General features: G+C 31.5%; 2 protein-coding genes across 2 annotated transcripts in view; one reads left to right on the top strand and one right to left on the bottom strand.

The window, feature by feature from the left end:
- The window catches only part of LOC133204042 (coiled-coil domain-containing protein 158-like), a 128,013-nt gene that overhangs the window by 60,082 nt on the left and 52,768 nt on the right, over window positions 1–15,163 (bottom strand). The window lies entirely within an intron of this gene.
- LOC133204352 (uncharacterized) lies at window positions 1,808–13,020 on the top strand. Its single transcript, XM_061340076.1, has 3 exons — window positions 1,808–1,993; window positions 11,431–11,596; window positions 12,449–13,020. Exons 1-3 carry the CDS (start codon window positions 1,808–1,810, stop codon window positions 12,913–12,915), a joined length of 819 nt encoding a protein of 272 aa, XP_061196060.1. The 3' UTR covers window positions 12,916–13,020.

The raw sequence follows: 15,163 nt of genomic DNA, 5'->3' as shown, positions 1-15,163 counted from the left end.
CCCAACCCCTTATTGTTTTTAAGCCTTTTATCCTGGATTTTCGAATCCTTGTTTGCCTCGAATTTTTTCTCGGTCCCATTGAGTTCGAGATAACGAGGTTTGACTGTAGTAACTTAGACTTTTTAATGCTAAAATTCTCGGATGTGTTTCCAGCTGCTACATAGCCACTAGTATCAAACTATCCCCCATCCACGATTCCTGGTAACAGATGGGTGTACAAATTCATATATTTTATTTTTTAAAAAGCAAACAACACAGTTTTTAAACTGAATTTAGGTTTTCCTGTTTTTTTTTATCATGTTAAAATTTAAATTTTACTTGAAACTAAGAGGAATTTTAAATTGAGAGCCAATAACCCATTTTTGTTGTCTCATGCAAGCTGCAAAACCATCAAGTTAGCTGCAAAGACTTTGAAAAAGTCCAGGAATCCATGCCATAACAAGGATGAGGTGATTCTGAGTGACTTTCTGTAATATATATGTGGGACATTGCAAAAGTCAGAATATTGTGATAGTATTATTGTCGTTTATAGTGCTGATGTTGGTTATTTGCAGCAAGATCTAGTTGAATATTAGTTGTATATCAAATAAAAATAGATTTAAAAACAATTTCTTTTCCTTCTGTGCAGAAATACAGGAATCAACCAAAATAAGTGTCAGAAACTTTTACAGAGAAATCTGTGTAAATAATTTTAATTGACTTCTACACAACCCCCTTCAATGTTATTATCCAATCGATTATTTTCATTATATAATCTCGACATTAATAACAAAACACTTTTGAAAATCAGGTTAAATTCATGAAGAAATAATTGTTTGTACATATCCCAAGTACACTACAGGAAGCGGTATCATATGCCAAAAAATAGTTCCTTTTAGAAATATAATTTAGCTTACAAAGGACAATGAATATCTCAATTAAAGATACCAAATTGTTAAATTAGAAAGGTAAATGTAAGATTGTAAATGCAGGACAAAAAATAAAGGTTTTTGTTTGGGACTATATTTTGACTTAACAACTAGCGGTGTGATACCTTATATAGTTCATAAATACTTTCATTGTACATCATCGAGTATTAGGCAGTATATATCTACGGAGCATAAGTGATAACTCCTTATATCTACACATCCAAAAATGCTATTTTTCAATCTGCTCTTTTGTTGGATTTCTATATCCATGTCAGCGATACACTCGCTTTTGACGGACCTGAAATCCGAGAACAACCTAATAACAGTTGTTTGTGCCAACACATCGTTACGGGAAGACATTTACCATCTGAAGCAGCAATTAAGTCAGGAAACTTTAATACGACTGTCACTTGTCCATCAGATGTCTGTGTTTGTTAATGAAATGTTAACAGTGAAAAAAGATATGACCAGCGTTCTGGTAAAGATGGAAGAAATAGAAAAGAGTAATGCTAATATTAAGCTTGAAAATCAAAGAATGCGCTTGGAATTGGACCAACATATAAAAATGAACAATAGTGAAGGTGAAACATTACAAGAAAACATACAGCTACAAAACGATCTTCGCTCAACTGTAGAAGAAATATTTCGTAATTATACTGTTGAATTCAAGACAGGGGAAATTGTCCAGGGTTTGTTTATGGTTATAAGATCCTATTCAATTTCATGGTTTAGTTGATTATTTTAATTAATACTACAGAGTTCAAATATATACTTATTTTAAGTAAATGAGTTTTTGCAATGGCATCAAAATAAGGTAATAGTACAACAAAATTTTACAATAAAATTTACTCGTTTGTCACGTATCAAGAGGTTCTTCATAATTACAGTGAAAAAAAGATATGTCCGAGGCACTAGGCAAAATACAAGAACTGGAAAACAATGTTACTGATCTTCGACGTGAGAATCAGCGATTGCAAGAAGAATTAGACCAGCACATAATGGAAAAGGAGAGGGGTGGTGACACAAAGCTACAAATGATTAAGGAATTGCAGAAAGACGTCATAAATGTGACATCAACTGTTTCCGTAAGTACCGTATACTGAAAAAAGGGATCAATCGGTCAGTTATTATTAAAAAGATTATCTCAAAATTTCCTGCGAATTAGATACATGTATATTTTAAAAAATGAAATATTTAAGACATAACTTGATAAAGATTAAAGTTAAATATTTAAATATTTTATGCTACTAAATTGATACTTTATAATTCTATACTATTAAGAAGAGTTCTATGTACCCTGCCTTTTGCCAATAATTATAATCAAATATTCTTTGATTTTCAATTCATTTTGTTCATGTGTCAACGTTTGACATCTACTTTGTATTTACACTTAATTAGGCGTTGATGCTCGACTACATCCTGCATTTCATGCCCGCCTTTCACGCTCTGTGAGATAGATTGGCTTCTACCAAACTGTTATCTTTGACTTTGAAGTTGTGTGGACACAACAAATTCCTACGATCCACGATCGGGAATTTTCACTGCACCATTAACTGGAACATATGTCTTCTAATGGAATATACTGTCTAATGAAGCATCAGGAATGGACACGACATTAGATTGCTCACAAGGATCCTTAGGATATGGATTTGTCAGCCATGCTGTAAACTATGCAAATGGGGGTAACTTGGTAATAGCGAATCTGACCTCCGGAACGCATGTCTGGGTGAAGAAAGCTGACAGATATGGCAATTACATGCATGAGAGATTTTCGACATTTTCTGGGTATCTTTTGCATGTATCAGGCTAATATGATCTATGTTCTGGTCAACAACATTATAAAGGATAATTAGTATTACGAATTCATTGATAAAATAATGCATTTCTTAGTTTTGTTATTAGATTTGTTCTATATGTATAGTGCGTTGTGGTATACGTGTAGTATTTAAACGAACATCTTCATTGTTTTATAAATATTGCGAGGTTTTAAGGCAACGCCTGAGCTAAGAAAAAGTTCAGAATTTGCAGAAGAGAAGAGGAAGATATTTTTTACCAGGTGGTAAATTTTAGGTGAGGGTGGGACTTAATTTTATAGGTGCGAATGCCTCGAGGGCTAGCAGTCTACCTGAAGTGGCATTTTTTACTTTTTCCTATACACTGGCACATTTAATATTCCTGCAGAAGTTGAACTTTACTTGTATTGGATTAATTTGTAATGTCAATGAGACGATTTTATAATAATTGTAAAATATTGGAAAAGAATTATTCCTATTGTTTTAGATATAATTATGATTTGTGTTGAATGAGTTTCTTTTTTTTTTCTTTTATTTTGGTTGTAGAAGATCAACTTTTTCACCGTAAAGTTTTGCTAAAATAATTTGACATTATTAGAAGACGACAGCCATCTTACAATTATGCATTTATTTTTAATTACAAGGAAATGCATTATTGACCGATGGGAGTTCTTGTGCATTGCGGCGGATTTTAATTCCTGGCTACATAGCGATCTTCATTAGATACCCTAGGATGGGCATTATCCACAACTTGATATATTTGTTTTATAAGGATGAAGTATTTTAAGGGGAACTATACATACATGTAGGGATTCTATGGCCGAAAAAGATGTCTATCATGGTACGTCCTTAACGCCCACATGTTTCGGCGTACTGAATCAGACATTCTATCTCAGAACCATGAAATACGGAGATAACGAACAGTAATCAATCTAAAAATCCATTAAAACAATACAAATTGGTAGCTGAGCAAACATCGACCTCTTAAATCATCAGAGATGAGATCAGGTGTTATGTAGAGTAAGCATCCCTGTCGACGGTCATACAAGCCGTGTACTCCTTGTCCTAATCCGAAGCACAAAATCCGTAAACAATTCGTAAATTGTTAATTGTAAATTCGTAAGTAAACAATGTGTAAATAATGGCCAACAATCTGCAGATTATTGTCAGTCAGCATTCGATTCAGTGAAAGATTGTATTGCCGACAGGGTCATTGAGACTGTTGATATCCTTGTTTTATCATCTTATTTGTCAATAGCTTGCCTTGTTTCAGAAATTGTTCATACTTAGTACATGCTCTTGCGTATAGAATCAACTGGGAGAAATATACTCTAAATGCAGATGATACGGGTATATTGCTACATAAATAAGGAAAGTTCACGATATAAAAGCAGAAGTCATCAAGTTTATCATATAGTTTTGTTGTTAAGTTACCATTAAAATTTTTCTAATAAAATATCCAAAAATGAAAAAGATGTGTCAGATTCTGCGGTATCTTAAATTTCGAGATCAAAGGGATATCGAATCAACGTATGAATGAAATAAATATTGTTAATTGACAAAACGTCGTCGATATACCTATATGTTGAACTGAAAGCCACAGCAAGAGAACTTTGCTTCATATGAATACAAAAATAGGTCTGCTAATAACGGGGCGCGATTAGTGCACATGGAAATTACGACAGGTTGTTTGAAGACCTGATCTCCCAAAACAAGATAGATATAGTCAATAAGAAACTTTAGAATCTTTTTAATATCAATTTCAGAGTACTTGTGTTTACAATCAAAATGTTTTTAACAAAATAATTTTGCAAATAACCAATGACAAGGTAAGCAAATTTACGAGTTTTATTTTTATTGAAAAAACAGCTGTTTGTGATGTCATGAAGCTTAGACATTAGTTTTTCGTGAGGAATAGCTGTATAAAAAGTTGAAAAGTATTACGTTTTGATGTTATTATTTTAGTGAAAGTAGAGATTTCAAATTTTCTAAAAGTTCCTCTGAGTTTTAAAATATCCACATTTGATTTAAACCACTTCTCGAATATCTTGTACAGTACTCCAGGAGTTTCTCCTTCACTGCTGTCAAAATTTAAGCAAACGTAAAGAAAGAGGCTAGGTAGAACGTTTACGGGAACCAGCTCTGTATCTTTGTAAGATTTGGAATCCAGTATACGTATGATAGTTCAAATTCAATTTGATTGTTGGAAATATCCAAACTGTATAAAATGGACATATGATTTTAAAGAATTTTCACCTTAGAAAGGGAGCTATAGATATGTTGGATTACCACTTGCAGAATTAAATTTCTGCTGCTCTAAAATGCAAACAAAATTTTTAAAACTAGTCGTACAAGCAGAAATATATACACAATTGATTACGATCGTTATTGCCGTTGATAAATTCCTCCTAATTTTTGTCAACATGTCTGGAAGAAAAGCAACGCTTATAAATTGTCAATCTAACAAAATCTAAATTACAAATAATTATTAAAATGATGCCAGTTTCAAACACGGACATGAACAGTTTCGTTTAAAGTCAACATATCACAAATCCAATGGTCACTACAATGACCTTGTCAGCAAATACAATCTATCATTAAGTCGAATGCTGACTGACATTTTTCATACAAATTGTTAGTCAATTGTTTACACACTGAATTGTCTACGGATTTTCCGTTTGCCCGAATATGACAAGAAGCACGCGGTAGGTGTGATCGATCGACAAGGAAAGTTTTTTCCTCCATGGCATCTGATCCCACTTCTGAATGTTTGTTTAGAGGTCCTTGTTTGCTCTGCTCCAAATTTGAATTGTTTCAATGGAGTTTTGAATTGATTACTGTTCGATATCTCCATACTTCATTGTAATGATATCGGCACTTTCAGTTAAGCTTAAAATTGATGTATGTGAAAATTTGGTTTAGACAATCCATGATGATCAATTAAACTTTGAATCCAGATTAACTTTTTAAAAAGAAATTATAATCTACGTTTGACTCATTACGAATAATTAAGTTGTTAGACAAAATGATTTTGCATACTACATGTACTTTAAATTTGTCAAGCCAACATTTACATATCAATACAGTATCTTTGTCGCACTGGTATGTGCGTTAAGCATCAAAAGGCCGAAAGTTAGTTTGATGATCCCTACGAGCCCCAAACAGATACAAGTAGATAGTGGATTAAATTTTGGTTTTTAAATCTGCTTTTTTCAAACTTCGTTATGGAAATACAACCAACATTCTACGTCATATGACATCACATTCTAGAACTTTTCAAACGTCTCGTGCGGTTGGATGCGAGATTTAAGTTAAAAATGAATAGGTATCCACTATGACACAACTGCACTCGCCCTAAAGTTTGCATCATCATTATTATTATTACTGATGTTTGATGTTTTTAATTAAGATATAGGAGGGACCTCTACACAAGTATTGTATAAATTAATGAAGTTATGATGCAAAAAAGCAAACAGTACGGACTGAATTTATTTTTAACATTTAAAACTTCTCATTAAAATGGAAAAAGTGTTTTAAAGCTAGTCTCCTATATAACAAATTTGAAAAGACGAACACACACATACCACCTTAAATCATAAGTTTTAAGTGTTTGAAGATCTACAGATACATTTTCGTAGTAGGTAATTAAGATACAAGGACGTTTTATAGTTTTTAAGTTGTTTTTGATGATTTCTGAAATGAGTTTTATCTTAACACTTAAACATTTTGGTTGCATGAGAAGAAAATCTTTAATAAGAAGTATCTAAGTTCCATGGTTTGTTTACAAGTATTTGCAACTTCTACTAATAATTTAATTTTGCTGACAGGACTTCAAAAATACATCATGAATTAGATTTTAGCATTTTCAGAATACATCTTCTACCATTAAGGTAGTCTAACTAATCCTCAGGTTCTGAAAATCGTCAGTTAAGTAATTGAAATGTTCACAAAAATGTCACTGAATTCACAAAGTAAAGTGTATATTCTACGCATGGTATTTTATAAAGATCATATCATATAATTTTTTACAAGACCGTTTCTAAGACTTCAAATAACCTCGATTAATATTGAGATGTATGAAATGAAAACTGTTGCACGAAGTATTACAATTTCATACTTCATTTTGATACTTGTTAAAATTAAATAATAGTTTTAAGAGTCATAGTTCCTGGCTGAGGAGCGGACATTCTTAAAGATATGAAGAACCAGTTTATCCAGGCTGTCATGTATGAAACTATCGTTATCACTGGCCAATTATTTTATCAAGAAGAAAAAATGAATAATTAGATATCATGAAAACAACACAGAAGAAATAAGGAAAAGTAACAATAATCTTTAAGTTTGCATGATCATAGAAAAAAAATTAAATATCATCTAATGATGTTGAGATGTCCTAAACGAATGAAGGATTGTACACACAATTATTCTGAAGTGGATACTATAACGAAGCTTGAGTTTCTGATTGACAATATCCAATCAGTTGGAATTCCCATGGGTACCATTTTTGTATTCATATGAAACAGAATTTGTTCAAAAAACTTCTACATGAGAAGAAAACGCTTGCTATGGCCTTCAACTCGGCATTCAGATATATCGACGACGTATTACCAATTAACAATAGTTACTTCCATTCATATGTCGATTCGATGTATCCCAGTGAACTTGAAATAAAAGACACCACAAATTCTGACACATCTGTTTCATATTTGGATATTTTACTAGAAAAAGGCGCTAATGGTAACCTAACAACAAAACTTTATGATAAACATGATAACTTTAACTTTTCTATCGTCAACTCCCCTTACTTATGTAGCAATATACCCTTATCACCTGCATATGGGGTTAACATCTCCCAGTTGATTTAAATACGCAAGAGCATGCTCTACGTGCGTTCAATTTTTAAAACAAGGTAAGCTATTAACCAAACAAGTTGATGAAACAAGGATATCAACAGTCTCGTTCAATGTAATCATTTTGCAAGTTCTATGGTCGATACAATGACCTTATCAGCAAATACAATCTATAATTAGGTCAAATGCTTACTGACGTTTCTCATACTAATTGTTAGGCCATTATGCACACACAGAAATTTCTACGGATTTTTACCTTTACCGGATCATGGCAAGGAGCACATGGCGAGTGTGACCGGTCGACAGGAGATGCTTATTTCTCCATGGCACCTGATCCCACCTCAGATGTTTTTGGACGTCCGTGTTTGCTCCGCCCCCCGATTTGTATTGTTTAAATGGACAAAGGGCTTGAATACTGTTCGTTATCTCCATATTTCATTCTTCTCCTACGATAAAAACAAATTTTCATGAAAACTGTTTCTTCCCTAAGGATTGCGATTTCCTATGACTTACCTTGTAACCAAACGCATATCGTCTCTGATTTCAAACCATTTTGTTCTCTTTAAGTTGTGTTATTTAAAAGTAATTGTTAAAAAAACTAAATGGTACACATAGATACATATCACATTTATTTATACAGCACATTTTTAAGAATTTTAAACTGTTTTTCATGAAACTCAGTCTTGTTTCCTTAGAGCACCAAAAAATTATGTTCTCAAAAATATACGTTTTTATTCTTTTTACCGTAAGAAAATGCGTTATTATTTTCCTCAATTACTAGAATATATATGTAACCAATTTCGATCTATACCAATTAGCTGAAAGTAGAGCTCACTTATGTTTTCATGCGACGTTGAAATACTTATAATCAAATATTCTATGGTAATCCAATCGGTTCTAAAATACTTGCACTAATCTTTTAACAATAAAATATTATATATATATATATATATATATATATATATATATATATATATATATATATATATATATATATATATATATATATATATATATATATATATATATATATATATATATATATATATATATATATATATATATATATATATTCCTTTTTCTTAGAACTAATTGTGTGTAAGAGACATGATTTCCCGCTCACTGAAATTATGAAATTATCGAGTGTAGCAATAAATATACATTTTTGTTAAAATATAGGTTCCATAATCAGTGCTAGTTAGTAACCGCTTTTTCTCAAACTCGAGATCCTTAACTTTTTTTTAAATGTTCAAGAGACACGAATGTCTCTTGGAGATTACAAAAAGGATGGATAGTTTGATAAAAAAAAAAAAAACGCCCTAGGTGTTTTATGACATATTCAGGGTGTTTATAACACGAAAAAGAACAACTGAGTGTGAGTGATGAAACACAGTTAATATTGGGAGAATAATCTTTGTAAGTGTACTCATAATGAATTATGGGTATTTTATTTTCATGTGTATTGCTTGTTGACTTATATGACATGGCAGCAGGAGTCTAGTTTATTTGATTTATCCACTTATCTACCTACCTGTGATGTCATAGGTTTTTGCAAAAATATTAATTTCATATCTAGTAGAAATATCTCTTTTGGAGGAATGCATTTCTACGGAAGCCCATTGAGTCCTGTTCAGAGAAAGAAATATATTCTATTACGTTTAAACGCAATGATAATTGCGTTTGAACACAACATATTGCGTTTAATCGCAATAATCATTGCGCTTAAACTCAAAACACTTTGCGTATAATCCAAAAGGATTGCGATAAAACGCAATCATTTGCGTTTAAATGCAACAATTTTGCGATTAAACACAATTCTTTTTGCGTTTAAACGCAATAATACTTTTGCGCTTAAATGCAATAGTTTTTGCGTTTAAACGCAATAATATTGCGATAAAACGCAATAATATTGTGATTGGACGTAATGATATTGCGATTAAACGCACTAATTTTTGCGTTAAAACGTAATCATTTTTGCGTTTGAAAACAATTTTTATGCGATTTGAGGCAATAATCTTTGCGTTTAAACGCAATAATCATTCCTTTTAAAGATTCGTTTTACATTTAAACACTACGAATCCCCTTTGAGGCCAATTCAGAGAAAGAAATATTTTTATTGCGTTTAAACGCAATAATTAATGCGTTTAAACGCAAAACATTGCGTTTGTATCGCAATAATCAGTGCGTTTGAACGCAAAAGATTGTGTTTAATTGCAAATGATTGCGATTAAACGCAATCTTTTGCGTTTAAACGTAATACACACTGCAATTAAATGCAATGTTTTGCGTTTAAACGTAATAAAAAATATTTCTTTCTCTGAACTGGCCTCAGCGGGCTTCTGTACTTTTCAATAGGTGTAATAAAAAATATTGTTTAGTAAAAGAATTGAAATATTAAAAATTTTCTTTATTTAATTAATGATAAAATCATTAAAAATGTTGCTAAGGACAATTACTCCTCCACATATCTTGATTCAGGCATTTTCTTTGTTGTACTTCTAATGTAAAATGGTTCCCTGAAATTCACAATGCAAGCATATCTATAGAGTAACAATTTGAATAAGTTTTTACATTATTTTTAAAATACTGTTTACAAAAAATGTACAATTTTTTATGCTGAAATATACTTCTGTTTTAAAAAATATGGTAACCTATAGATTTCTTCGATTATCTAACAGTTCATTATTTATTTCTTTAGAATTTTCATGAACTGAAAAAGAATGATGATTTATTTTCTTCGTGTGACCTAAACGGACAAGTTTATGAATCTACTGGGCATTCGTATACATATTGCTATGTATGAACATAAATTGCCAAATAGGTCACAGCGATCTAGATTATGTAGTCCAACGTAATCTATGAATGCTAAATGACAGTTTAAGATTGTAGTATCATTGTTGTATATACCTCAGCTATTTATTTTGTAAGAGGGTTAATCCAAAAGTTATGTCACAACTACTTTAAAATCTTTAATAATACAATTTGACAAAATAAAACCCTTATCTATTTTGATTTTTGCCTTAAAACTTTATTCGATTATATAAAATACTTTTTAAAATATTGATATAAGTATGTCGTTAGGTTTTGTGTTTCGCCGCACGTTACCGACGTCGACATATCGCTACTTTTCGGAACATATTTTTAAACTCTTGTGTGCTTCTTTTAATAATCGTGATTGCCATTTTGCTTTAAACGCCTTGTTTTGAGTTGAAGCATTAAAATTATTTCAACTTTGCCCGAATGTTATTTCTAACTTCATTCCTTTTTGTGTAAATCTTATGTATCATCAGATTCAAAATGAGTGTCTAAGAGAAACGTCGTAATGATATCGATACATTCTTGTCGTGCGGCGATAGACGAGACCAAGGTTGTGTTTATTCAAATATTATATAAAGTATGCCATATATCTGAATAGAATTTTAGAGCAAAAGTCAAAATAGATAGAGGTATTAATGTGTAAAGTTTTGTTGAAAACTGTCGATTATTGAAGTTTTTATAGCAGTTGTGATAATACTTTTTGATGAACCCTCGTTCTTATTTCTTATTTTTGCAATTACGCAACTGCGTTAAAATGTCAAGCTGGAAAATGCAATAAAGCATAATGTCAATCTGCAAATTGGAAAGAAATATGCTTAGGAGGTTTTTTGCATGAACACAATCCCAGATAAATTTCAAACCTGTAAACCTGTAAAAACATAGCTTATATAAAGGGGGAGAAGTATCAAGGAAGATAAATTGTTTCTGTAGCAAATCATGGGGTTCTCTCGGTTTATTACCGCCCTATTGATAACAGTTGCCAACGCACATATACTCGAAACCCCTATTTTATCACCAAATCGACGACAGCATACATCACCTGGAAAGGTATTAGGCACCTAAGAAGAACATTTCCTTGAAGAGGGAAGATATTATCATCAGAAGCTGCAACTTGTACAAAGCGTTGAACAACTTATAGCTGATGTTCGCACACTGACAACTGAAGTACTAAGACTGAACAAAGAAAATGTAAATCTGCAGACGAATTTTGGAAATCTCTCCAGAGAAAGTAATTATATCTATTCATTTGATTTTTACTATTTTGCAAAGTTCAGTTTATTTCATTTCTTAAGATGGTTTCTTTTTTTCTATTTTCTTAATAGCAATTCTTAACTTATCAGCAATTCTTCAGTCTCATTTTTAATTCAAATCAGTTATTATTTAAAAAAAATGGTATCTAATTAATATTTACTTGACCTTTTTAAGTTGGATTCTGAAAATGGTGAACATGTATAGATACAAATAATGCATATGGATCATCTGGATCAGGAGTATTTACAGGTCGTAAAACCTGCTACTGTACTACACCTAACAAACGAAATGAACTGTTCCATGCAAGAAGCGTACTGTATCGTTCACGCAAAGAACCGTACCAAAAACAAATTCAAACGATGGAATATAACTCAGAAAAATGAATCTTGTAATTGCTTACCTTAATTGCAACAGCAAATCCTCCATAACAACAATACAGAAAGTTAGTTTTTGCACATGTGCTCCAACAGTTGTTAAAGATTATTTAAATATCATCATAAAATTGCGAGTTAGCAAACTAAACAATGTAATATTATAGTGTGAAATAAGCCCATAGCAACAACTTTCAGCAAACAATTAACAACTAGTATTAGAGATTAGTATCTCTTTCGTACGAATTAGCAAAAAATATTTTCAACTGGCAGCAATACGCTTCCGTAAAACATCACTTTTATTTAGCAAATTGCAATTTAAGAGATCTCAAAAAATACTGTACAAAAATGTTTACTCAACTACGACATCAATTTAAAAAATTCCAATTGTTTTTTATTCATTTTTATGAAAAGTAAAATACATATATACATATGTATGTTTATATGTCTCATTTCAGTTTGTGGAAAATCGCAATGTCTTGGTCAGAAAACACACGGTGCTTTCTATGTGTACTATTCCACCAATTTCAAGTCTTTTGCTAAGGGGCAAACATTCATCTTCGATACTGTTCTGACAAATGTTGGGAATGGATATAATGAAAGAACTGGAATATTCATCGCCCCAACTTCCGGTGTCTATGCGTTTTCTTGGACATTGCACGCAGCTGGGGTACACATGTCTGGGGAATCTGGACAATATGGCGAAATGGGAGCAGTATTAAAACAAAATAGTATAATAAGAGGCTCCATTGTTGCGGATACTGAGAGAGAGTATAATGAAGATGCTGCTACCGGATTTGTAATTTTGAATCTCGCAGCTGGAGACGAAGTAAAGATTGTTTCTAAGTTTGATGGTCAAGGGTCCATGTACAGTAGCGATCAAATGGGCCGAACAACATTTTCTGGATTTCTGATCCATCCATAATTCCTGAGACTTCGGAAGTAAAACTGAAATGTTCACGGAAATGATATGATGGAGAACTGATCTGCCGATTTGTACGCAACCATCTTTATTAGCTACATGACATTATGAATATCCTAACAAAAAATACTATAGTTGACTATAGTTAACTATAGTGATAACTTTGACACTATGAAAACTTTGATTTACTATAGTGATAACTTTGACACTTTGATTTATTAAAGTGATAACTTTGATTTACTATAGTGATCACTATGAGAACTTTGATATACTATGGTGAAAACTATGACACTATAGTGATCACTTTGAAAACTTTGACTTACTTATTGATGACTTTGACACTATAATGATCACTTTAAAAACTTTGATTTACTAAAGTGATAACTTTGACACTTGATTTACTATAGTTAACTATAGATAACTATAGTAAACTAAAGTTAACTTCAGTATTTTGTGTTAGTGTAACCTGTTCTCATGCATTGTACTAGTGTACAGTACTACCTTTTTGGCGCTAGTTTATACCAACTCCATGACGTGCATTTGAAAACTTTGCTGACGTAATTTTCAAATGCCATGTGTTTATATCTATCATAGAAAAGATGCCTTAATAAAGTTAATTTAAGTGAGAGATTTTTTTTATTATTTCTAAGCAATGATGAAATAATTTTATAGAAACATTAATATGAATACTTCTATTAAATCAAAGAAAATACAACTGATATCGTCAGTAATTTTTACAGATTTTAGGGGATATTCTTAGTCTGAGTGCGCCTCGCTACCCCTAATGTCTGTCATTTGTATTCCTTTTTCTTTATCCTTTTTTGCAATTTACCGGGTGTGGTAAATAAAAAAAATGTAATTTCGCTTTTATTGCCACCCGGTAAATTGAAAAAAAGGTACAACACGGCATTCTAGACATACGGAGTATATAAACTAGTAGTCTGTGGCACAACTGCCTGCGCAGTACATCTTGCTTGAAATTGAGTCTTTCATTAAGAAAAGCTGAGAACAATAAGAAAGAACTAGAATGTTCAAAGTATTAAATTAAAATCCAACACCGTCATCATGGTTTAAAGGAAATCAAAATTCTTAAATAACATTTTCAGCATAAAACAGGGGTATAATGAATAGATATCAGGATCTTAAAATAGCCCAAATGGCTAACAAATTAAATGTAGAAAGTCCAATTCTTGAAAAAAAAAAGTGCGCATTGCATTTATGGTGCTATTCGAAAATAACATATTTTATATTAAAGAGAATTTAAAACAGATTTAAAATTTCATTTTTATGATGCTTGCTGTTGGAATATAGGATCTTCGGATCCAGTGTTTTGTGATTGGATGCTTTTTTTAAAAAATCCTTTTTGTGCTAGACGAATGGACAGAAAGCACTCAATGATTTGCGATGAGTTGCATAGAAATTAGATGCAAAGCATTACACATTCTTATTCACACATATAGTTGCTACTACATGTACTACACGTGTTGGACAATTCATGTTTATCTAATATGAGTGCTTGTTTATCAGAATAGGTACATGGATTTCTGCAAACTGAACTGAATTCAAACGCTTTTTCCAGCAGAATAGTAGGAATAGAGAATTTAATTCGAAATTAATTTTATAGTTGTACAAGTTAATATACAAGTACAACACAGGATTGAATTCTTAATAGATAAATCAACAGTAAATACAAATACATGTATCTTTTAACAAAGAAAAAAAACTCTTTGTGTTAAATTTGCTATCAAAGATTTTTAAAGATATTTTTTTAAAAAGAAGAATGCATTATAATTAAGTAATCATAAGTATTTAAATACCGACATACTGTCCAGCTTTTTTCCTTGAAAAAAACCTGTTTGCAGTTCTAAGTTTGACATCAAAAATATTCCACGCATTTTAATTAAAAATGAGATAAGATACATTATTTCCCTGTGTCATTACTCAGTTGAAAGTTATATATTAAGGAGCTCTTGTATCTGCACGTGTAGATCAGAGACAACAACATACTAAAGCTTAAACCCACACAAATCAAGGATTCAAACATTATGACCCGGGCACTATTATTATTCTAAATATATAAAAGCGGCTGAACATGCTGGCAGAGAATAAAAATCATATCAAAACCTTTGAGAAAAACATATGAAGTAATCTAAAAATAAAAAGAAGTCTAACAAAATTGCTTAAGGGAAATGCTCAGTCTTATATAATTTTTAAAATTTTAAATGCATAATTGTCAAAACCGAAAATGTAT

The sequence above is a fragment of the Saccostrea echinata genome, unplaced genomic scaffold (genome assembly GCF_033153115.1).
Source record: "Saccostrea echinata isolate AGI-Se365-2 ecotype Australia unplaced genomic scaffold, CSIRO_AGI_Sech_v1 ptg000052l, whole genome shotgun sequence".
Taxonomy (NCBI): domain Eukaryota; kingdom Metazoa; phylum Mollusca; class Bivalvia; order Ostreida; family Ostreidae; genus Saccostrea; species Saccostrea echinata.
Note: the sequence above shows the minus strand (reverse complement) of the source record. Positions and strands in the feature narration are given on the sequence as shown.